The sequence below is a fragment of the Rhinopithecus bieti genome, unplaced genomic scaffold (genome assembly GCF_001698545.2).
Source record: "Rhinopithecus bieti isolate Rb0 unplaced genomic scaffold, ASM169854v2 scaffold_23816, whole genome shotgun sequence".
Lineage (NCBI taxonomy): Eukaryota > Metazoa > Chordata > Mammalia > Primates > Cercopithecidae > Rhinopithecus > Rhinopithecus bieti.
In genome coordinates this window covers 2,262,535-2,286,751 of record NW_016811019.1, presented here as the reverse complement: position 1 = coordinate 2,286,751, position 24,217 = coordinate 2,262,535, and the positions used below count along the sequence as shown (strand labels likewise).

At 36.0% G+C, this 24,217-nt stretch overlaps 1 protein-coding gene across 8 annotated transcripts in view; it reads right to left on the bottom strand.

Moving 5' to 3' along the window:
• PUM2 (pumilio RNA binding family member 2) overlaps window positions 1-24,217 on the bottom strand; it is a 112,657-nt gene that overhangs the window by 13,320 nt on the left and 75,120 nt on the right. For 5 of the 8 annotated variants that reach the window (XM_017893368.1, XM_017893371.1, XM_017893369.1 and 2 more), the window contains 2 exons: window positions 20,649-20,885; window positions 3,069-3,336 (listed from right to left, as the gene is read on the bottom strand). In XM_017893368.1, coding sequence (XP_017748857.1) covers window positions 3,069-3,336; window positions 20,649-20,885 — 505 coding nt within the window. The remainder of the gene's footprint in view (window positions 1-3,068; window positions 3,337-20,648; window positions 20,886-24,217) is intronic. The other 3 variants (XM_017893374.1, XM_017893375.1, XM_017893376.1) reach the window with 1 other exon arrangement.

Here is a 24,217-nt window from a genome sequence, read left to right as displayed (position 1 = left end):
CCTTCAGAAAGCATTCCAGAAAAAGGCACTGTTATCATAGGAGATGACAGCTCCATGGGTGTTGCTGCTAAAGATCTCCTAGTGGAAGAAGACATGGAGTTAGAAGAGACTGATATTGATGATCTTTACTCTTTATAGGCTAATGTGTGCATTTGTGTCTTAGTTCTTAACAAAAAGTTAAAAAAACCGATAAAAGAAAAAGTCTCATAGAATAAGCATATAAAGGAAACATCTTTGTACAGCTGTACAATGTGTTTCTGTTCTAAGCTAAGTGTTATTACAAGAGTCAGTAAGTTAGCTCAAATGTTACAGTAAACTCAGCCTGGACAACATAGTCAGACCCTGTCTCTACAAAAAAATTTTAAGTAATTAGCCAGGTGTGATGGTGCGTGCCTGCAATCCCAGCTAGTCGGAAGGCTTAGCTGGGAGGACTGCTTGAGCCCAGGAGGTTGAGGCTGCAGTGAGTGATGATCATGCCACTGTATTCCAGCCTGGGTAACAGAGTAAGATCCTGTCTCAAAGCGGGGAGAAGTTACATTAGGGTTAATTTATTATTGAAGAAAAAAAGTTTTAAATAAATTCAGTGTAGTTGAAGTGCACAGTGTTTATAAAGTCTTGAGGAGTGTAGAGTAACATCCTATGCCTTCACATATACTCACAACCCACTCACTCACTCACTCACTCACTCAGTCACTCACTCACTCACCCACCCACCCACCCACCCACCCAGAGCAACTTCCAGTACTGCAAGCTTCATTCACAGTAAGTGCCCTACACAGGTATATGATTTTTAAATCTTTTATACTATAGTTTTGCTGTATCTTTTCTATTGTTTATTATGCTTAGGTATACAAATACCATTGTTACAAACACCTACATTATTTAGTACAGTAACATGCTGTACAGATTTGTAGCCTAGGCGCAATATACAGAGTAGGTGTGTAGTAGGTACACTCTGTAATGTTCACACAACACATTTTCTAGAACGTATCCCCATCATTAAGTGATGCATGACTATATAGGGAGACAAAATTTATACGCCATCTAATCTAAAACAACTTAAAAACTTGAGGTTTACCTTAAAGCTATAAAAAGAGAAAATATCTTAAATTTATTAAATGTGTTACAATTCTATTTTCCTTTCTAAGCTATCTTGACAATGTTAATTCAGATGTATCTCTCATGTATCACATTCGTTTTAATGTAAAAAGGCACCAAATTTTCCTATAACAAATGTGAAATATTTCAACCTAAGCCAAGTCACACTGAATACCAACCTATAATGCAGCACAAAGGCATTTAACATTGCTTGCTGTATGTTTTAAACACATGAGGGTCACTTAAGCCCACAAATATAATACAGAGTTGATGTAATCAAAATAACCCAATAAAGGGGGCCCTGCTATATTCTCATAACAATATTCTCACTGTAAAAAACTGGAAAACTATAAAAAATTAAAACCTGTATTTTTATAATTTATCCCAACATGAAAGAAAAAACATATAATCCAAACTGAATTTTAGCTCTTAAAAGCTGCCAGCTTTAATGCAGACTGGGCTAAGGATAGTTCAGAAAAATTTAAGCTTTTATAAGGTAGCAGTTTCCAAAGCAAAAATGAAGTGAGAAATATCATAATCACCTACCTAGAACCATGCTGGTCTTGAGAAAACTCAACTATATGTCCAATCAAGTCTCTAAGTTGAAGGTTCGGGAAGCGGTTGTTTCTGAAATCTTCCAATAATCTACTGCGGCCAGAAGGCATAATATCAGACCTATTATACCGAAGCCGGGAAGGAGGAAAGAGCTGGCTGCTGGAGCTAAATAGACTGGAAGTGCTTGAAGCACTTCGATATTTTGCTTCTGCTCCAGGTGCTGCAGAGATATATCGACCACTACCATTTGTCAGTCCTCCTACAACAAAGCAGCTATGGTCAGCAAATATTTTTGACAAGTTAGTCCTCAAATAAAATTTACTTTAGCTACAAATTCAGTCCATAAAGCAATATTTCCCCCCACTAATTCCTACTTGTTATGAAAGAAAATTAAAATTGGGAGGGGAAAATCTCACCCATATACCTCATGTATGTGGCTATATGATAAAGAGACTAGAAAACATGAGAAAAATAAGTATTTGTTCTTCAGTAGCTTAGTTTNCACCCAGAGCAACTTCCAGTACTGCAAGCTTCATTCACAGTAAGTGCCCTACACAGGTATATGATTTTAAATCTTTTATACTATAGTTTTGCTGTATCTTTTCTATTGTTTATTATGCTTAGGTATACAAATACCATTGTTACAAACACCTACATTATTTAGTACAGTAACATGCTGTACAGATTTGTAGCCTAGGCGCAATATACAGAGTAGGTGTGTAGTAGGTACACTCTGTAATGTTCACACAACACATTTTCTAGAACGTATCCCCATCATTAAGTGATGCATGACTATATAGGGAGACAAAATTTATACGCCATCTAATCTAAAACAACTTAAAACTTGAGGTTTACCTTAAAGCTATAAAAGAGAAAATATCTTAAATTTATTAAATGTGTTACAATTCTATTTTCCTTTCTAAGCTATCTTGACAATGTTAATTCAGATGTATCTCTCATGTATCACATTCGTTTTAATGTAAAAGGCACCAAATTTTCCTATAACAAATGTGAAATATTTCAACCTAAGCCAAGTCACACTGAATACCAACCTATAATGCAGCACAAAGGCATTTAACATTGCTTGCTGTATGTTTTAAACACATGAGGGTCACTTAAGCCCACAAATATAATACAGAGTTGATGTAATCAAAATAACCCAATAAAGGGGCCCTGCTATATTCTCATAACAATATTCTCACTGTAAAAAACTGGAAAACTATAAAAAATTAAAACCTGTATTTTATAATTTATCCCAACATGAAAGAAAAAACATATAATCCAAACTGAATTTTAGCTCTTAAAAGCTGCCAGCTTTAATGCAGACTGGGCTAAGGATAGTTCAGAAAATTTAAGCTTTTATAAGGTAGCAGTTTCCAAAGCAAAATGAAGTGAGAAATATCATAATCACCTACCTAGAACCATGCTGGTCTTGAGAAAACTCAACTATATGTCCAATCAAGTCTCTAAGTTGAAGGTTCGGGAAGCGGTTGTTTCTGAAATCTTCCAATAATCTACTGCGGCCAGAAGGCATAATATCAGACCTATTATACCGAAGCCGGGAAGGAGGAAAGAGCTGGCTGCTGGAGCTAAATAGACTGGAAGTGCTTGAAGCACTTCGATATTTTGCTTCTGCTCCAGGTGCTGCAGAGATATATCGACCACTACCATTTGTCAGTCCTCCTACAACAAAGCAGCTATGGTCAGCAAATATTTTGACAAGTTAGTCCTCAAATAAAATTTACTTTAGCTACAAATTCAGTCCATAAAGCAATATTTCCCCCCACTAATTCCTACTTGTTATGAAAGAAAATTAAAATTGGGAGGGGAAAATCTCACCCATATACCTCATGTATGTGGCTATATGATAAAGAGACTAGAAAACATGAGAAAAATAAGTATTTGTTCTTCAGTAGCTTAGTTTAGAACTTAATTATATGATCTAGTGTCATATGCACTCTTATCAATGCCAGAACACTGAAACCACCAACAAAATTTTCAGTTACATTAACAAGCAAGTTTAAATTGCTAGCAAACTTACATTTTAAGCCACTGAAATAGACTGAAATTCATTAACATTATTAACACAATAACACTGAGTGTTAAATCTGTACTTTTTGCATTCGGTCATATATACTTTCATGTAAAGATAAATCAATTATTACTTAAACCACGGATGGTATGAACTTTAAAAAGCCACAATATTAGGTAATAAATCTAAATTATACACTATTTTAAGATTTAAAATTTTTTATTTAAAATATTTGACATAAGGTCGGGCATGGTGGCTCATGCCTGTAATCCCAGCACTTTGGAAGGTCGAGGAGGGCGGATCATGAGGTCAGGAGTTCGAGACCAGCCTGGCCAACGTGGTGAAACCCTGTCTTTACTAAAAATACAAAAATTACTCAGGTGTGGCGGCGGGTGCCTGTAATCCCAGCTACTTGGGAGGCTGAGGCAGGAGAACTGCTTGAACCCAGAAGGCGGAGGTTGCAGTGAACCAAGATCACGCCACTGCACTCCAGCCTGGGTGACACAGCAACACTCTGTCTCAAAAATAAATAAATAAATAAATAAATAAATAAATAAATAAATACATATATTAAACGTATTTTATTTTAATATATATAGATTATATATGAGAATGACATAAAGCCACTATTTCACAAACAGAGAGTATTAATCAACAGCAGTTATTATTCCTAGAACCTTATCATTTACAACAAATGAATAAAAAACATCTTTAACTTATGTTCCATTCCAAGAAAGAAAATCAAAGAGCAGTCAATAGAAATAAAATAAATACATGCAGGAAATTTTAAAATTACAATGAACAGTTTAAAAGTACTTGACAGTGTCCTTTTAAAAAAGAAAAATGTATAGATAGTTGTAAAATACACATTAGTGGAGTTCAGAAAAACAAAATGCACTACCAGCATCATGCTATTATTATATGCAAACTCTATACAGAGTAGTACTATATATACAATCCAGGCCACAGGGTAGAGATGGTCCTAAGGACACACTGTCAGTGCAAAGCTAAATGGAAGTATTAGAGGTCGAAAAGAACTACAAGGACAGAGAGCAGTAAAATAGTCAAATCCTGGAGGGTAAACTGGGTTAGAACATTCCTCTTTCACTTTCTGCCCCTATTGTCCTAACTTTACTTTTCTTCATTGAACTTCCCATTACATAGCATAACATGCATTTATTTATTTGAATCCCCAGTACCATCTCCAATACAAGAGCCATAAAATTACATTAATCCACATGCTAGCTACCTGGTGCCTAGAACAATGTCTAGACCAGCCTAACCTGTTAACATGGTGAAACCCCATCTCTACTAAAAATACACAAAAAATTAGCCGGGCGTGGTGGCATGCACCTGTAATCCCAGCTACTCAGGAGGCTGAGGCAGGAGAATCGCTTGAACCCGGGACACGGAGGTTGCAGTGAGCAGACTGTACCACCGCACTCCAGGCTGGGTGCCAGAGCGAGACTGCCTCAAAAAAAAAAAAAAAAAAGAAGAAAAGCATGTAATTTAACAAGCTATCTTACACACCAAAATCTCTAAGATCAAATTCTTGTTTGGTCCAGTCATACATAACTATCTCAGCACCCATTTATGATATTCAAAACGTTCAAGAGTTCAGTGTTTCAATACTGTCTCAAGACTGCCAGTCTTTCCACTTCCATTATTTGTTTACATATTTCCAACTGTTCATAATAACTGATCACTAGCCCATCTGATTCTTTATAATTGGGTCCTTATCACACCCTGCACAGCCACTGGGTTTTCTCTAGCATCCTTGCTCTTTTTGAAGGGCAGGGGTGCTTTGCTTATCATTTCAATCTGGTTAAAAATTTTTTTTCTTAATCAGCTGACTTTCAGATTCACCAATCCATTTTATACACATCAACTGTATTTTTCCTTTCAAAGTCCATTTTGATGTCACTTTATGATAAAAACCTACAGAATCCGGATACAGTATATGCTCTAAGATCTTCAACCTAGTTTTCAAGTCATTACTCCAAACCTATTTTTCACACAAATTTCTTAGTAGTACCCTGTTCATACCCCCCGCCCACTTACTCGTTACTATTTCCTATCATTACCTCAAACATACCCTTAATGCATTAAAGATTTTCGACACCAAATTCAAAACACATACTCCCCCCAGGAAATGAAGAAGCCAGTTTTATTTGGTACCTTCCAAATATCCTGCCAATAAGCAACAGGAATTTCTCCCCTATCTAGGTATTCTTTGATTTAAATTCTATCAGCTCCTAACAACAGAACTCCTGTGCACATGGTTCACAATATCTATCTAATACTACACTGTCTTGAATTTTAAAAAACCTTAAGACATTCAGTTCTACAAGACTAAGTGGTCTTCTCATACATGAAATTCACAAATTTGGTGGCTCACGCCTATAATCCCAGCATTTTTGGGAGGCTGAGGCAGGCATATAGCTTGAGGTCAGGAGTTTGAGACCAGCTTGGGCAACATGGCAAAACCCCATCTCTACAATAAATACAAAAATTAGCCAGGAGTGGTGGTGTGTGCCTGTAGTCCCAGCTACTTGGGGAGGGTGAGGTAGGGAGGATCGCTTGAGCCTGGGAGGCAGAGGTTGCAGTAAGATGAGACTGTGTCACTGCACTCCAGCCTGGACAACAGAGCGAGACCTTGTCTCAAAAACAAAACAAAACAACAACCCCCACCCGCCCCCCGCAAAAAAAAAAAGAAAAGAAAAGATAAAAAAAATATTATTCTCCAGAAACTAATTCACTTTAACCCAGGTAAGCATATCTTTTCTCTTACAAATAAGCAAGTGTGTAAAACCCAATTTAAAACATACATTAGACATCTTAAATTTCGTTATCTAAATATTGAAAGCAGATGATCTAAAATATCTGGAGATTGAGGGACATCCTATAAAACAGGCCTATACCCTTTAAAAATGTCGTCATAAAAATCAGAAACAGTTTAAGATTAAAGAGCAGTGATGAAAGTAATCTGTGATCCTCCTTTTGACAATGGACCCCCAAATCAATCTCCCTTTCTCTTTCTTATAAAGGTAATCAGTGAGGTAAGTAGCAAAGTTTGAATAAAGTTGGCTGCTTTGATTAGTGGTTTATCAGTGTTAATTTCCTGACTTTAGTAATTGTGGTTTTATATGAAAACATATACTTACTGTCAACAAACATACACTAATGTATTTCTGAGTAAGGGACATCATGCCTGCAACTTCCTTTTTTTTTTTTTGAGACAAGGTATCACTCTGTTGCCCAGGCTGGAGTGCAGTGAGGCAACCTTGGCTCACTGCAATCTCTGTTTACTGGGTTCAAGCGATTCTCCTGCCTCAGCCTCATGAGTAGCTGGGATTACAGGTGCGCACCACCATGCCTGGCTGATTTTTTTGTTTTTTTAGTAGAGACGGGGTTTCACCATGTTGGCTAGACTGGTCTCAAACTCCTGACCTCAAGTGATCCGCCCACCTTGGCCTCCGAAAGTGCTGAGATTACAGAGGTGAGCCAGCACGCCGGCCCACTTGCAACATCCTTTCAAAAGTAAGCCCAGATAGTGTTGTGGATGAGGGGAAGAAGAGAGGGAGAGAGAATCATACAGCCAATGTGATAAAAGTGGTAACATCTGGAAAACGTGGGTGAAGGGTATAGTTTTGCAATTTTCCCATTAGTTTCAAATTATCCCAGAAATAGTTAAAAACAAACACACAAACAGATCATCATATTCATACTTCTGCTGCTGTCTAAAAGCAGTTATCTTCCGCACCAAAAGTATTAAAGAGATAAGGTCTTTTCATATCATCATTCAGTCCCCACTACCATTCATGACTGTTTAATCACTATCTGCCTAAGAGTGTATATAGGACATCAGTATTATAATTTCACAGATGAGGTCACTATGGTCCAATGGTCCAAAAGGTACGGGACATGCAGCTAATCAGCCAAGACCCTTAGGCCAGAGCTTATCTCATATGACAGTGTGCCAATCTTCTGTGCTATTTACATCTTTCATGTTCATTCATGAGAACTTTAAAATAAAGGCAAACACAATTTTATTAGTAGAAATAACATGATTTTACAGGTTTTCATAATTTCAGAGAAGTCTGTTTTAGAATCCTTCCCTATTAAGTATCACAAGTCAAAAAGATTATTAAAAAATACAGTTGTCTTTCAGTATGCATGGGGGATTGGTTCCAGGACGCACACAAAATACCAAAAATCTGTGGAAGCTGAACTCCAGCATTTTGGCCCTATGTCACCTACGAATATGAAAGGCAAGACCTCCATATCTACAGGTTCCGCCTCCTAACCAAGGATGCAGAATCTGTGGAGATAGGGCAGGTCCTCTGCGGGGCAGGGGGTAGTGGGGGAGACTGTAAGTGAAATAACCACAAAATAATTAAATCTGTCTAGCCTTCATTTTTCACTGTTTTCTACCCTCTGGGATTGGAATGACAGCTACTCAATCTATCAGGCCTGTATATTCTTCTAAGAATAGAGATTCCTGACCCTTACTTAAAACATACGTAATTACTCCTTCTGGATAAATTTAAAAAAAAAAAAATCTACCTGAAGGATATTCTGATAGAAGAGTATGGGGACTAATTAATTAGAATAAAAATAATTTAATGTTTCATTTTACAATAGATTTTCAACTACTAATTGCAAATATAAACGAAAATAGGTATGCCCATGCAGTGGCTCAGGTCTGTAATCCCAGCACTTTGGGAGGCTGAGGTGGGCGGATCACTTGAGATTATGAGTTCAAGACCAGCCTGGCCAACATGGTGAAACCCCGCCTCCACTATATATATATGTAAAAAAATTAGCTGGGTGTGGTGGCGTACGCCTGTAGTCCCAGCTACTTGGGAGGCTGAGACAGAACTGCTTGAACCCAGGAGGCAAAGGTTACAGTGAGCAGAGACTACACCACTGCACTCTAGCTTGGGCAACAGAGCAAGACCCTGTCTAAAATAAATAAATAAATAAATAAATAAATGAATAATTTTGGGGGGGGGTGTTCCTGAAAAGGATACAACTACACATAGGCTACTAGGTAAGAGTTTATTTCAGAAGCCAAAGCTCTGGAAATCACAATAAATGGAAAGATGATAGCTACAGTAGCCACAGAATCAAAGATACGGAAGGAGTAGCTGGGAACGTCTAAAATGAGGACAGAGTATTTTACAGCATTTAGCTACTTCTACTCCAAAAAGAGGGCAACTTAGTACTTTCAGTTCAGTATTTTCTGATTACTTTTCAAAACTATATGCATGTCGCTCGGCTTTAGTGGGAAAACTTAAAGGTTAAGTGGAGGAAGACAGAACATTGCTTCTCAATATGCACACCAATCACCCTGGGATCTTTACATGTTTCTAAATCCCCATAGGTGGTACTACATGCTAGTCCTTGAAGGTCCATGGCATATAGTAATTAACTATTTTGTTGAAAAAGAAAAAGGCAACTATCTGTGAGCCTAGCTCACATTATTATCTGCACATTAATATGGTCGTGTATACAATAACTTTTTAAAAGGTAGCTACCATTTGTTGAAGATTTTGTGTTGGAAACTGTGATATGCAAATTTTACGTAAAATGCTGTACTGTGTTGTAGCCTCCAAAAAGTCAAGTTTTTATAAATGTTGCAAGCCATCCAACTGAGGACAAAATTTTTTTCTATTATGTGGCTCAAAGTTCTTCCAGCTTCTACTCCATTACTTAACTGGCTAAGACTTTGGATTCAGACTTGGGAAATCAGGCGGCAAACGGGACAACAGCCCCCCACCAAATACATATTCAAGTTTTAACCCCCTGTACCTGTGAATGTGACGTTCTTTGGGGTAAGTGTCTTTGACTAGTGTCCTTATAAGAAATGGAAAATTTAGAGATGCATGGGGAGAATGCCATGTGATGATGGACACTGATACTGGAGTGACGTATCTATAAGCCAAGGAACATCAAAGATGGCCAGCAACTACCACCAAAACCTAGGAAGAGACAGAAAGGGTTGTCCCCTAGATCCTTTGGAGCATGGTCCTGCTGACATCTTGATTTCAGATGTACAGTCTTTAGAACTGAGTTGAATAAATTTCTATTATTTGAAGCCACCTAGTTGTAGTCATTTGTTACAGCAGTCCTAGGAAACTAATACAAATGTCACCCTGTTTTCTTTAATTCAAGAAAATCAATCATATATTAGCTGGAATATTTTTTTATTTTTATTTTATAAAGAGACGGAGTATGGCTCTGCCACCCAGGCTGGAGTGCAGTTGCATGTTGTTGGCTCACTGCAACCTCTGTCTCTGTGTTGCAGCAACTCTCCTGCCTCAGCCTCCAGATAGTTGCAACCACAGGCGCATGCTGTCATGCCCGCGCAATTGTTTTGTATTTTAGTAGAGACGGGGTTTCACCATGTTGCCCAGGCTGGTATCGAACTCCTGAGCTCAGGCAATCCACCGGTCATGGCCTCCCAACGTGCTAGGATTACAAGTGTGAGCTACTGCGCCCAGCCTAGCTGGAATACTTAATGTCATATACATTTAATATAGTTCATGTACACAGGGTGAATGCTAAAATAAAAATATAAAACAAGGTACAGATAGATAATATTTCTTTCCAGATTAATATATAAATGACTCAAATCTGTGGGGCATTTTCATTTTTTTCCCTCAGAATTTAAAATTTTTTGTATGTCTATCGCATTTAAAGTATAAATCGTTTTTTATGTTTCTGAAATTGGCAGGTGGTTGCACTATTATTTTATGATACATCATTTGTAACACTGCTGTATGAGAATGCTATCCTCTTAACAGCCTATGAGGCAGACATATCGCCATTTTACTTTTGAGACAACAGCTTAGAGAAGCTAAATAACTTATCCAAGAAAGCACAGCTAATAATTAGGCTGAATTTTTGTTTACCATTATGTCTAAAAATTTCATGTAAAGTTGTCAGTCATACTCTGCTATGCTTCCTAGAAAATGTTTACTCTCACATGCTATTCATAAGTCTTCAAAATGACTGAAGCTACATGAGGTATACACTGAATAAAATTTTAATACTTATTATTAACTACACATTTGCCATATGAAGACACAAAAATTTTATTGGAGGAAAGACTAAGGCTACAATGAGTTTAAAAAAACAAAGTAGGCATATATAAAAGTATAATCTTCCACATCATTTTAATAGGCTAATATAAAAACATAAACATGTCAAACATACTACCTTAAAATTGTTAATTTTATGACAATATGCAAACAACAGTAGATGCAAATGACAAGCCAAGTGCTCTAAAATATAAAATAAAAATCTGTTGTTTCCATTTCTATTGCTTGTGATTCTTTTCTATAAGCAATTTTTAAAAATCTTACCTTTTATTATAGTCTCTACTGGTTAAACTTAAAAAAATAAAGGGCAGACTATCACCATAGAAGGTATTTAATAATCTTCCTTTATTCATCAAGGAGCATTTAAACAGACTAAGTGATAACATACTTAGTTAACATAACATACACAGTCTTCAGACTAGTTATGACATCATTTCCATCAATAACCCACCCTGTCAATTTCCATTACACTATCAAAAGGGGGCAACATTGTATAGTTTCAAAATTGCCTCAATTTTAATCTTTAGTGAAAATTACCTCTCTTGTGACCGATGGACATGAGAACATTTTTAAAAACTTACCCTTAACCCCGCAAAAGACAGTAGTAGTGGGGTGAGTTCGAGTAGCCTAATAGGAACCTGTTGGTTTTTCCCTGAATATGTCATATAACCCTGTCAGATTTGGCCTAAATTCTTTCCTTTGTTACAATTGGTAACAAGTTAATAAATGAGCAAGCCATATCTGAATTTCCTTTTAAATATTCCTGCTGAGATTTCAAGGCCAGTTGCCTTTCTAATTGGAGTGAAGAAAAATTATAGGAGCTGGGATTGTTTTCCTTAAACCATAATTACTAAGGATTTATGCAATCCTAAAGCTTGCTTCAAAAGTTATGAATACTGGAATAAATTCTGATCCTACACAAACATTATGGGTACATTTATTATATCTCTTGATTTATTATCTCATTGTGGTGGTGGGAAGAAGGCTGAAGAACTGGGAAGGTAAAACACACACACACACACACAAAACAAAAACTCCACACAACTGACTGTCAAAACTTTGTTTTCATAGTGCAATGTTCTTAAGAATATGATCCTGGCACACTGAACAAAGAAAACACTGATTGAGAACAGCCAAATAATGCTTTAATATAGTAATCTATGTAGGATACCAAGTATTTTTTAAAAACGAAGTGTCCTTACTCAATAATAAATTCATCAATAAAACAAATAAAACCACTCGAATTCAATTACCCAAACATTCAATGAAATCTGAGTATTTTTAGTCGTAGAAAAAGGCCTGGGCTTTCTTGTTTGTAATCTAGTGGAGAAAATAAACCTAGAAACAATTCTATTGTAATCCAATGTATGCTAACTTTGGTTCAAAAAACTCATAAAGGAAAATAATTCCAATGAAATCACTATGTTTCTATAGAATTATTAAATAAAGTGAAATAAGACAAGAACATTACAATCATTATATTGTAACTGCTGTTTTTGTCTGTATTTACCACAAAGCTACAAATGCGATGACAGTGAATAAGGATGGTGTTTTTTCTCCTAGTCAAGCAGAGACTGGCTTCAATATTGTATTGAACATAGGTATTCAATATTGAATTAATAAGTAAAATTTTAATCACATAAAATTCTAAAAGGAGTCTAATAAAACTACAGAAAAGATAAAATAGCAATTACTTTCAGCAATTAGAAAATCAAAACTTGCTATTTATATCCTATTTACAATATTTTAAAATATTACAAATAAGATTGATTTTTTTTTTTTTTTTTTTGAGACAGGGTCTCGATCTGTCTTGCCCAGGTTGGAATGCAGTGGCACAACGTTGGCTTACTGCAACCTCCGTCTCCTGGGCTCAAGCGATCCTCCCACTTCAGCTTCTCAAGTGACTTGGACTACAGGCACATGCCACCACACCCAGCTAATTTTTGTAATTTTATTATACAGGGTTTCCCCACATTGCCCAGGCTGGTCTCGAACTCCCGAGCTCAAGCAATCAATCCCCCTGCCTCAGCTTCCCAAAATGCTGGGATTACAGGTGTGAGCCACTGTACCTAAGATTCTTATCTGATGAGTTTTAACTTAAAATTAGTAATGAAATATTTATAAGACCCTTAAAATAGCATTTAATTTGGATTAAAGATCAATTGTTAGCAAGTGAAAAACCACAAAGAAGCCAATACACTGACATTTGAACTCACTTTTTCCACAAAGTCACAACAGGTTAAATTATATTTTACTACAATTTTATAAAAAGTTTACAAAGATGTGAAACATAGGAAACATGGTCCTTTTAATTTATTCAGATAGGTATTAGAAATAAAAGCATCCTGGGCTGGGCACGGTGGCTCACAAGGTCAGGAGATCGAGACCATCCTGGCTAACATGGTGAAACCCGTCTCTACTAAAAAATACAAAAAATTAGCCGGGTGTGGTGGTGGGTGCCTGTAGTTCCAGCTACTCGTGAGGCTGAAGCAGGAGAATAGCATGAATCCGGGAGGCGGAGTTTGCAGTGAGCCGAGATCGTGACAAAGCAAGATTCCATTTCAAAAAAATAATAATAACAAATAAATAAATAAAAGCATCCTGACTAGGCATGGTGGCTCACGCCTATAATCCCAACACTTTGGGAGACCAAGGCAGGTGGATCACCTGAGGTCAGGAGTTCAAGACCAACTTGCCCAATATGGTGAAAATCTGTTTCTACTAATAATACAAAAAACAGCTGGGCGTGGTGGCCCTGTAATCCCTGTTATTCAGGAGGCTGAGACAGGAGAATCGCTTGAACCTGGGAGACAGAGGTTGCAGTGAGCCAAAATCACACCACTGCACTCCAGCCTGGGGGACAGAGCAAGACTTCATCTCAAAAATAAATAAATAATAAATAAATAAATAGAAGGAAAAGCATCCTTTGAGAAGCAGTACAACATCCGGAGTAAGCCAGATAAATGTGGCTTCATAATTTTGGTTCTGCCTCTTACTAACTTCATGAATATAAGTCATATAATTTCTTTGAGAATAAAGTGTGTTTGTGTGCGTATGTGTATGAGTGGTGTGAAACAGAAGTCAAAGTTCATTCCCCCTCATTTGGATATTCAACTACTCCTGCCCAAGTCACTGAAACACTCATTCGTCTCATATAAGCTGCAGTAGCAACTTGGTCATTACGGATCTAAATGAGTTGGTCTATTTCTGGATGCACTACTCTGTTCCGCTGTTCTATTTATTTATCCTTGTGCCAACAGTTTTAGTTACTGTAGCCTTCTAAGTTCTGGTATCTGGCAGTATTAAGTTTTCTAACTTTGCTTTTCAAAATTGTCTTCACTACTTTTGCTTCCGCTTTTCCATTTTCATTTTTTGCATCAGCTTATCAATTTTTTAAACCTAATTTTATTGATAGCATTCAATGTTTAGATCAACTAGAAGAAAGCTGGTATCTTTATAATAGGGAGTCTTTCAACCTAAAATAGAGTATGTCCTTCCATTTATTTAAGTCATCTGTAACTTCCGTCAGCATTTTATAGTTTATAATGTAAAAGATCTTGCCCTTCTTCCACTGGATCCATTCCTAGGTATATGACAATAAAACAACTCCAGTGAAAATATTCTCTACATATAAGGAACAATTTTTCAATGCCATTCCAAGAGATATATGCTACTTTCATTTTTATGTTATTTGGCTAACACTGAAAATCTCTCATGAAGCACATCTGCCTGTATTTTAAAGGATACTTTTTGATCCTTAGGGTGCATTATAAGCACGGTGGAATGGTGTAAATTACAGGTGAATTCTTGGTAGATTAAAATAATTTTTTATTTGATTTTTTGAGACGGAGTCTCGCTCTGTTGCCCAGGCTGGAGTGCAATGCTCCGCCTCCTAGGTTCACACCATTCTCCTCCCTCAGCCTCCCAAGTAGCTGGGACTACAGGCACCAGCCACCACGCCTGGCTAATTTTTTGTATTTTTAGTAGAGATGGGGTTTCACCGTTCACAGGATGGTCTCGATCTCCTGACCTTGTGACCCACCTGCCTCAGCCTCCCAAAGTGCTGGGATTATAGGCATGAGCCACTGCGCCCGGCCGATTAAAAGTAACTACAAATTACTTCAAGTCAGTGTCTCCATGTGGAGGCTACTGAAAATTTCAGTGGGATGAACTATTTTTGTGCCGATTATGCAAAGTATAACATCTGGCTGCCAGGCATTTAATGCCAATGGAATCCCCACAAGCATTGTAACGAGCAAAAACTGTTGCTGCACATTTGCAAACTGTTCACATCCTTGTGAAGTCTACTACTAGGCATTTTAAACAAGTGTCCCGAGTGATTCTGATGCCAAAACACACAATCGGATCAAGTATTTTCTAGTCCTAAGTTTGTGATTACCTTAACTAAGTAAATTAACTGGTGAAAACTTTCTCAGACGTTAAAACCACAATGTCACTGATGTTATTAAAGGATAATAAATAAAAAATTAGTAACCCAAAAGAAGTACAACCAAGATCAAGACATTTTTATACAGAAAACCAAACATCACAAATTCTTCCATACAACTAGTAATATAACTTCTCCATAACATATTTCCTACCCATCAGCAAATAAATTACTTCTAGGTCTACCAAAGGGTTGTAGCTGCTTTTCAATTTATATTAACATGAGAACCTGTAAGATTCTGTTGAGAGTAGGGTGTGCTGCTCTATACACAGTCCCTAAATTGCCTGCCTTAGATTAAGAAGTATTCTTATTTCAAATAAGAAGAAGTACAAATATAACATGTACTTAGACAAGTATTTTTATCTAAATCTCAAGAATAACTAAACTGAGAAAGGAATCTAAAGAGCTGGTAATCCTATACATACTTTAACCAAAGAAAAGCGTAATTTATACCATCATAATGAGGTAATCATTAGATTCTGAGAGGCTAATTAGAGTAAGTTATTTATATACTTCATAAAATTGTTCAGTTCCCTATAGAATAACATAATGGAAAAAGGAAGAATAGTATCAGGGGTCAGAATTGGATGCTAGCCTTAATTCTGTTATTTACTGGTTTGGGAAAGTCTCTTAATCAATTGATCTTTAATTTCTTCATCTTTAACGAACAAACCACTCTGACAGTCTATGCCAACAATTAGGATGAAATGAAATAATGAATATGAAGGTGCTTTAAAAAAAAAAGTATCGAATGCTATTCAGTTACAGAGAACTGTAATTGCTAAAGGATAACAGTATTTTCAGTGAATGCTTCAAATAATTCATACTGTTTTCTGCTTTCATTAATGATTATATGTGAAACTCAGAAAAATGGCAGGCGACCTTACTAATTTTACTTCTCTGAATATTTTATTGTAAGAGAAGCACAGGACTAAGTCTGCCAAAGGCCAGCAATTATAACAGAATGATTCTAAAAATTTACAATATCTTGCCTGTTACTAAAATTTTCTGTAATTGGAAGAAAAGACAGGTTATGAAATTTTAAAATCCACAGCAAACGAAAGCACAGCCATTTACTTGCTGAATACATGACATTCTTCAGACTAGATAGTCCCCTTTCTTTTTTATTTTTATTTATTTATTTCTGAGATGGAGTCTTGGTCTGTCGCCCAGGCTGGAGTGCAGTGGCGCCATCTCAGCTCACTGCAAGCTCCGCCTCCTGGGTTCACGCCATTCTCCTGCTTCAGCCTCCCCAGCAGCTGGGACTACAGGCGCATGTCGCCACGCCTGGCTACTTTTTTTGTATTTTTTTAGTAGAGACGGGGTTTCACCATGTTAGCCAGGATGGTCTCGATCTCCTGACCTCATGATCCTGCCGCCTCAGCCTCCCAAAGTGCTGGGATTACAGGCATGAGCCACCACCCCTGGCGATAGTCCCCTTTAAATATATTTTACTGAGTTCAAAGTCCATGTTACACTTTAGCACCCTTTTTTCTTAAGGAAAAAATAGCCAGTTCAAAAATGAAGAGGTACAGGTTTGCAAGAAGCCATTAGTTTGTCAAAACCTAAGTTACATAACAAAAATACAAACACTGCTTTATATCTAATAAGTTCCACATCAATCAAATTACTATGAGCATAAAGATTGGAGTTAAAAAAATTATCAACACTGTATTTTAAAAGTTTATTAGAAGAAGAAAAAGAAGGAAAACAAGGAAAGAACTAGCTGGCTAGCTCCAGGTAGAAAAATAAGGCAATACTAGAAATATTTAATGTTCTTCACAAGGAGTGAAGTATCTCAAAAAAAAAAAAAAAAAAGATGTTGACTTCTATACTAGACAATGATGTATAAAACAACTGTAGGTAGACTGCCCCCCTCCTATAGATTAATACAACATGAGAAAATAACTCAACATTTAATATTGAACCTGAAGCCCAGAATTTTATACTGTTCTTTGCATTTCAGGGTAAAAACTAATCTCAAAATTATTCTCTCTCCAAGTTGTTGTCAACATGAGAACCAATATAAAGGGGCTCCAAGGGGCCAAAGAAGGTGTAATTTTAGAATCAAAAATAGATAAAAAATTGATGTCTTACACTGCAATGAACTGAAACATACCAATTATCCCCAAAATCAACCCATTTGTAGATAATAATGAGAATAAAAACACGAGTCACCTTTAAAGGTTGCTAGGGCATCAAAGTTATTCTGAAAGTAAAGAATCATGCATTCTTCTGACTCTTACATGAACTGTCTTTCAGGGTAACAGATGAGGGATAGTTATTCTTCTTTACAGAAAAGTTCCAGATAATAAATGAATAAAGAATGACACAATTAACACATCACCATTTTGCAACCTCTGGGGAAAAAAATGATGATCAAAGGTGGCTAAAACCATTAGGTGGATCAGGCTGGTCATCTCACAATGGAGACAACCAGACACGTGTCTCCTGACACGGTACAATAAAAAGTAACAGAAGCCCATGTTGTCAAAATAAACCAGCCAACCCATAAACTATCTGACCAAGCCTCTAGATCAAATTCCAGTTTACAGGAAAGAGATATAGGAACATTTTAAATACCACTATGGGGAAGCAATCAGCATAGTCAAGAGTGTGGGAAAACCAATAGGACAAAGTTTCTTCATCAAATAAATGGAAAGGGGAAAAAAAGATGAAGAAAAAACAATTATACATTAAGACATATCAAACAAACGCGATGTATGAACCTTATTTTGACTGTGATTCAAACGGAACAATTGTTAAAGACATTTAAGTCAATTAAGGAGATTAGAGTTAATAAGAAATTATTTAAAATATATGATATACTGTAGTTATTGTTTTAGAAATAGAACCTCAGATATTACACAATAAAAATGGAAGAATAAAATTATTTTTTCGTGCGTCTAACTTTAATATATTAGAATAAGCAACAGAGTTGCAAATTTGAACAAGTGTTTTAGATTTTAATGAAAAAATCAACACCCCAGACCTATGCACTGAAATTCTTACACTTCAATCAAAAAGTGATTACTAGTCATCCTGCTAAAAATACATGTGTTGGTTACATGCCTATCTTAAAAAATGGAAAAAAAAATTTTTTTTGAAAGCACAGAATGTTGCTACTGGGCATTTTCTGTGAATCTCAAATAACTAACACTAACAAAGGAACATACTTTGGGAATGCAGATCTCAAGCTTTACATGTAACTGTAATGGTTCTAACACTCACATCTTAAAATCTCCCAGGAAAATAACCTGGAATTAATTCCAACCAATTCTAATGAGAATTGAGAGAACTTATCTCTATCTTATGATTTCATATTCTTGATATGTGAGATCAGTAAAATTACTTAAAAATATGCAAATTCCATTTCCATAGGTCTTTTATACCATCAGCCTTGAGACTTGCTTCATAAATAAATTCACTTCATGGGTACATAATTAAAATACTACTTTTTTTTATTGGAGAGCGTGAAAGCCTTGCATCATGATCCATTCATAGGGAGGTGCAGAGTAGATTATTTACATGAATAGTATGCAAAGAGAACATTTATGAAATCCTTCAAGTTATTTTCAGCCTGGTAAGGGTCTATTCGTTGGTAACAATGTTGCCAGTCATACTACCACTAAAGCTATGGGAAATTGGGGGTCACAAAAAGAAAATAACACAGATAATTACTAACTTCAATCAGAGGTGTATTAAAATAGCAGATTTCAAGCTGAAGAGAACTGCTGGCCCAGTGGTGATTACTTCCCACAATTGACCAGAATTCCTTCCCTAAGCATCTATTAGGCTGGTTTCTTTACAACCTAAAGAAAGAGAAGCACATATCTAGACTGCTCTTTAATCACAGAGACATCTAAAAAGTCACTTATATCCGATTTCTAAGCAAGCTATGTAGAACCTATTTACTGCCATTTATACAGGCACTAAAGCACAACACAGCAGTAAGAGCTGAACAAGAATCTCATTTGAAACTTACCTATGAAAAGATGACAGGACATGACAAATAAAATCTTAACAATAAAACAGAAAACTATTGTGATAGGTCTAATCTTAGGTTTATTATGTTCCAAATTTTTGTGTCCATTTCATAGGCATGTCTTATGAAGGGGGGATGCCTGAGCAGTAATAACAGAAATCAGGAGCTAAGCAGCTCCTGCGACTAAGAATAGATGATAAATGAAGAAAGGTATTAGGCTAAAGACTGGTAAATCTGCACATCTAGTGCTACAAAGTGGATCTTAGCATTCTATTTGAATACATTAATTGGTTGTATATGTTCAGTATCCCCCAAAATCCTCAAATGAGCAAAGGCCCAGAATTTGGGGTGGAGGACCAGAGTCTTTAAAAAAGAAATCTAGTCCACTGTGTGTGCAATAATGTAAATCAAAATGAACAAATGAACAGTGCAACAGATACCTTTGTTACATGGACATTTATTGTATTAACAATTTTTTTTTTTTAAATAGCTATACCCATGTTAATTGGAGGGGGTGGTCAAACATGATCACTAACTTACAGTACATCTGCTTACAGTAGCAACATTACTTTTTAAAACACAAGCTGATTTAAATCTTTCCAAATACGTAAAAGCTGTCAATAGAATCCCTCAGTTTCAGCTGAATAACTAGAATTATAAAAATTCAAAATAAAGTTTAAAAAATAATTTCTTTGACAAGATAGGGATTCATACACAGCCTCTGATGTCCAAAGCCCTTCAAAACGTATTATCTGCATGGATAAATACTTCCTGGGGAAGGAAAAAAGGTAACCACCAATTTAATTATTTGGGGGTGGGAACAATTTTAATATACAAATATAAACAAAGTTCTCAATGCTCCAACTTCAGGGGTACAACAAGCCTAAAACATTTTTAACATATCCAAAAGAGAAGTATATGGCCTAAGCCCATAAGCTTCCTTAAGTGACAAATATACTAAATTCAAATTCACTGAAATAATTCTCTGGTAAAATGGCCAGGCATTGAAAGACCAAAGCAAAAACCAGTGTACTAACCTAGTTCAGTAGCTATGTAACTAATGTTTTTCTTATGGTGTGCAAATCTTTTGAGAGTGAAATTTCTCTTTCACTATTATGTTTAAATAGTTGACTTTTCAGATGCTCTAAAACACACAAATCAAAAGCACAGACAAGAAAAAACACACCATTATATTTCATAAAAGAAACATAAGAAACAATAGGGGGGTCTTTACCTTATTGTACATTAGACCCTCACTTTTAATTTTCATGAAAGGAGAACTTTTTCAAAAGACTAATATCTAAAAGCAAAAGCAATTTGGCATGTTTTATCCAACATTAAATATTTTACATATATTATAAACACACACACAAACACACATACATGTATACATACAAATAAAAAGGGTTTTGGTTTTTTTTTTACCTAAATGCAAACTGGATGAGGATCCATGTGATGAAAGTGATGGCGGTGGCGTAAGTGAATGTCCTGGAGTTTGGCTTGGCAGAGGCATGCCTATTGGACTTGGAGAGGAGGAAAATCCCAGACTATTGTAAAATGGTTGCCCTATGGGTGCTAGGCTGCTACTAGATCTTTTGTACAAGTCAGAGCTAGTAGATAGAGACTCTCTCCTTGTGGCACTACTACTTGCAGAACTGCCAACTGAAGAAGAAATAAAAAAAACCCTAATTACATACAGTGTTAACTGAATAAAACCTATCCCCAACTCTCGCTGGGCAATAACAGAAGTGATCACAATAATTATTTTTAGAAACATTTTGGAGAAGATAATTACTGTGATAACTATATATACTAACTTATTAATCATAAAAGGGTATAAATGCACCCCAATAAAGAACCAAATACTTAACAGAGCAGTCATATGTTTCATTATTTCACACATATTTACCACTGACACACCTGATTACTGTGCTTTAATACCCTGGTATGATTTATAAACCCTGGAATTGCAAGTTGTCTGCATTAGGACATGCTAGAGATTAAATTCCATTTAAATTCTGGTAGTATCCTCATCTCTGGAACCTGCTTCTTAGACGTTAACTCAATGCCAAGAAAAGATTATATGAATAAATAAAATATTAGTACATTTCCTTCCCCATTCATATGTAATTTGTCATCTAGCTGTGTTCAAAACACAGCCCTTTAAGTCCATATTGGCCCGAATATTGATCAGTTGTGAAATACAGAGAGCAGCTAACTCAACAGTATTTTTCATACTACACATTCTCCCTTGTTCTCCAACTACATTACAAAATAACTCAACTTTTAGAAAATTAATAGCTCTCATTGTTATCAAACCAAAGACATGCTTTCACTTATCCCACAGGACTCTTCCACTCCTAAGATGCTAGTACTGCCTCCTGAGCCACTCACTCAAGGCTGATCAGGTTTTTGTCATTAGACAATACACAATTTCTCTGACTTCACATCCCTTAATACACTGCATACTGAATTTTTACTTAATACCAAATGTAACTATTATCCTTCTAATCCTTTTTCCTTTTATAGTGCAGAAAATAAAGGCCATGTAGGCCCTGGTGAGCTATACATGCTTAGAAGAGCTAATCAAGATCTGGCTGTTAATCAACACCTGTCTGGATAATCAAATTCCACAGCATGCATCTCTAAGGGCTGTCCAAAACTCTCAGTTCTCAAGTCTCATTTAAAGCCCATATATTCAAGTATGTTTCCTTCCTATTTCTAAGCACTAGCCTCTTTTAACTGAATAACTTTTACATCTAAGAAAATTTCAAACCACATTTCTGAACCTGCCAAATACATTTTTAAATGACAAGTTCTATATTCGGACCAATATGGCAATGCTTTCCAAGGAATCTGTAAGTTTCTATTAAATCTTATTTAACCACAAGTCATATATACGTAGGTCATACAGGGTATAAAGAAAAAAATTAAGGAGAGTACATCATGGGTAGACCAAGGTAAGAGTATAATACAGACAGAAAACTTAATTACGTTGGTTTTGCCACATTCAAAATTCTATAGAGGGGTTAAAAAAAAAAAAAAAAAAAACAGGCTTATGCTACCACATTAGGCAAAAGATTATAATGCTATTCAACCTTTTATACCAGCCAATGGAGTTTCTGAGACTGACCGTGTTTTGTTGAAAATTTTACATTTTAAGATATCATAGTAAGAAAATACTAGAGGTGTCTATATGCATTTTATTGCAAAATGTATTATAAGCACATGTAATAAAACAGCTATTCTTGAGTTGGTTTTGGCAAAACTGGCAATGTATGTTACATTAACTATGCTAATTTAAAAGGACACTGTCAAAGTGATTTTTCTAAAATATGGCTACATTTTAAATTCCTATTTCAGAAAACAATTTGACAATGAAAAAGACAACAGCTCTCTAATGAGAGCAGCATTATTCCCCTGACAAATAATCCAATAAACCTGTTTTGACACATGCAATATTATTTTCCTCCAAAAGGAAAAGCCAAGCCAAACATTTAAAAAAAATTCAGAAATAACCTTAAACATAAAGAAGCTGGCTCTTTGAGTTTTACTATATGCCTAAATTATCTCCAACAGTATGACTATGAGATATGAAACCAAGTGTACCTAAAATATCTAAGAGGGTAGACAGATTGCTAATCATTCATTGACTGTGAAAAAAAGGCTAAATTATAAACTTTCGATTGGTAACAACTCTTTAAAAAAAAACAGGTCATAGAAAAGATGATTTAAATTATATGTTACGATGTTTAGGCTTCTTGGCCAACTGTATCATAAAATGGGGTATTTAACACTGCTAAACATTAATAATTTCATCATAGAGGTAAGAGAACGATTGTGTATGTTACTTGTGTATGTGCATACAGGCACACAACCACATTATGTTTTAGAGTTCATATAAGGATATAATTGCCATAATGTGAAAAGGCAGTGGGCAAACTTGTAAGAGTCCATATGCATAGCACTTGAATAAACTCCCACAAAATGCCCAAGAGAAGGGAGATGATGGACTCTTTACTGGCATTCAGGGGTAGCAATAACTAATGCTCTCTAAAGCAAGGTAAAATGAAGCTCTTACAGATTGGAGTCAGAATTGAGTAAGCCATGCTTGTAAATAACTGAGGCGTGAAGGTTAGTTTTGGGGAAACGGCATCTGTAGGGGACAAAATGTTCATGTCAATCAATTCTTGAAAGGGGGAAAGCAGCCTTACCTAAGAAACAAATGGAAATTTGAAAGAACTGAGTAGGGGCCTAGAAATCTGTACCAGACCATCAGTGACATACTACGTGAGAAAGGAAACATGGGGTTTAATCAATGTTTTTTTCTGAATTATTTAGGGCCTACAATTTATAATTTAGAAACTATTTCCACAAGTTTTTTATGTTACTTGTTCTTCCAGTTTTCCTCAGAATATTTAGGATTCTTTGGAGAAAATGTCCCAATTGTGTTAGAAACAAGGAATGAGTCCTATGGGAGTGCGTGAGGTGGACAAAGAGATACACAACTCCAAAAGCAATGAAAAAACTCAAGTACAAAAATGAAAAGATTTAACAATCCCCATGTTCACTGGATTTTCCCTCAGAAATTCTTATGAGCAGTCTTTATATAATTTTGTGTCAGTCAAATATGACATTCACTTATTATATTTCATGACAATAAATGAAAAAAGATTCTGCCATCTAAAAGTTTATGGCTGTTCTAGACCATCCTTCCTGTATATACGAATGATAAAAGTTCAGAAGACATTCCCTTAGAAAACTGGCAAGCATTGTTAATAATGCCTGGCATGTGTTAGTTCTGCCATTTTCCACACCAGAAAAGAATATAATTTGATGTGGTAAGAAAAGAGATGAGAAACAGATATTAAGGACTGTAGCAAGTCATGTTACAGAAACAGAAAATCTCTTGAGGTCCAAATAGCCCTATCCTCATGAAGAAAAGGCTGCCAACTGCACCAACAGAACTGGGTCAGCTGTTTTTTCCCTAATGT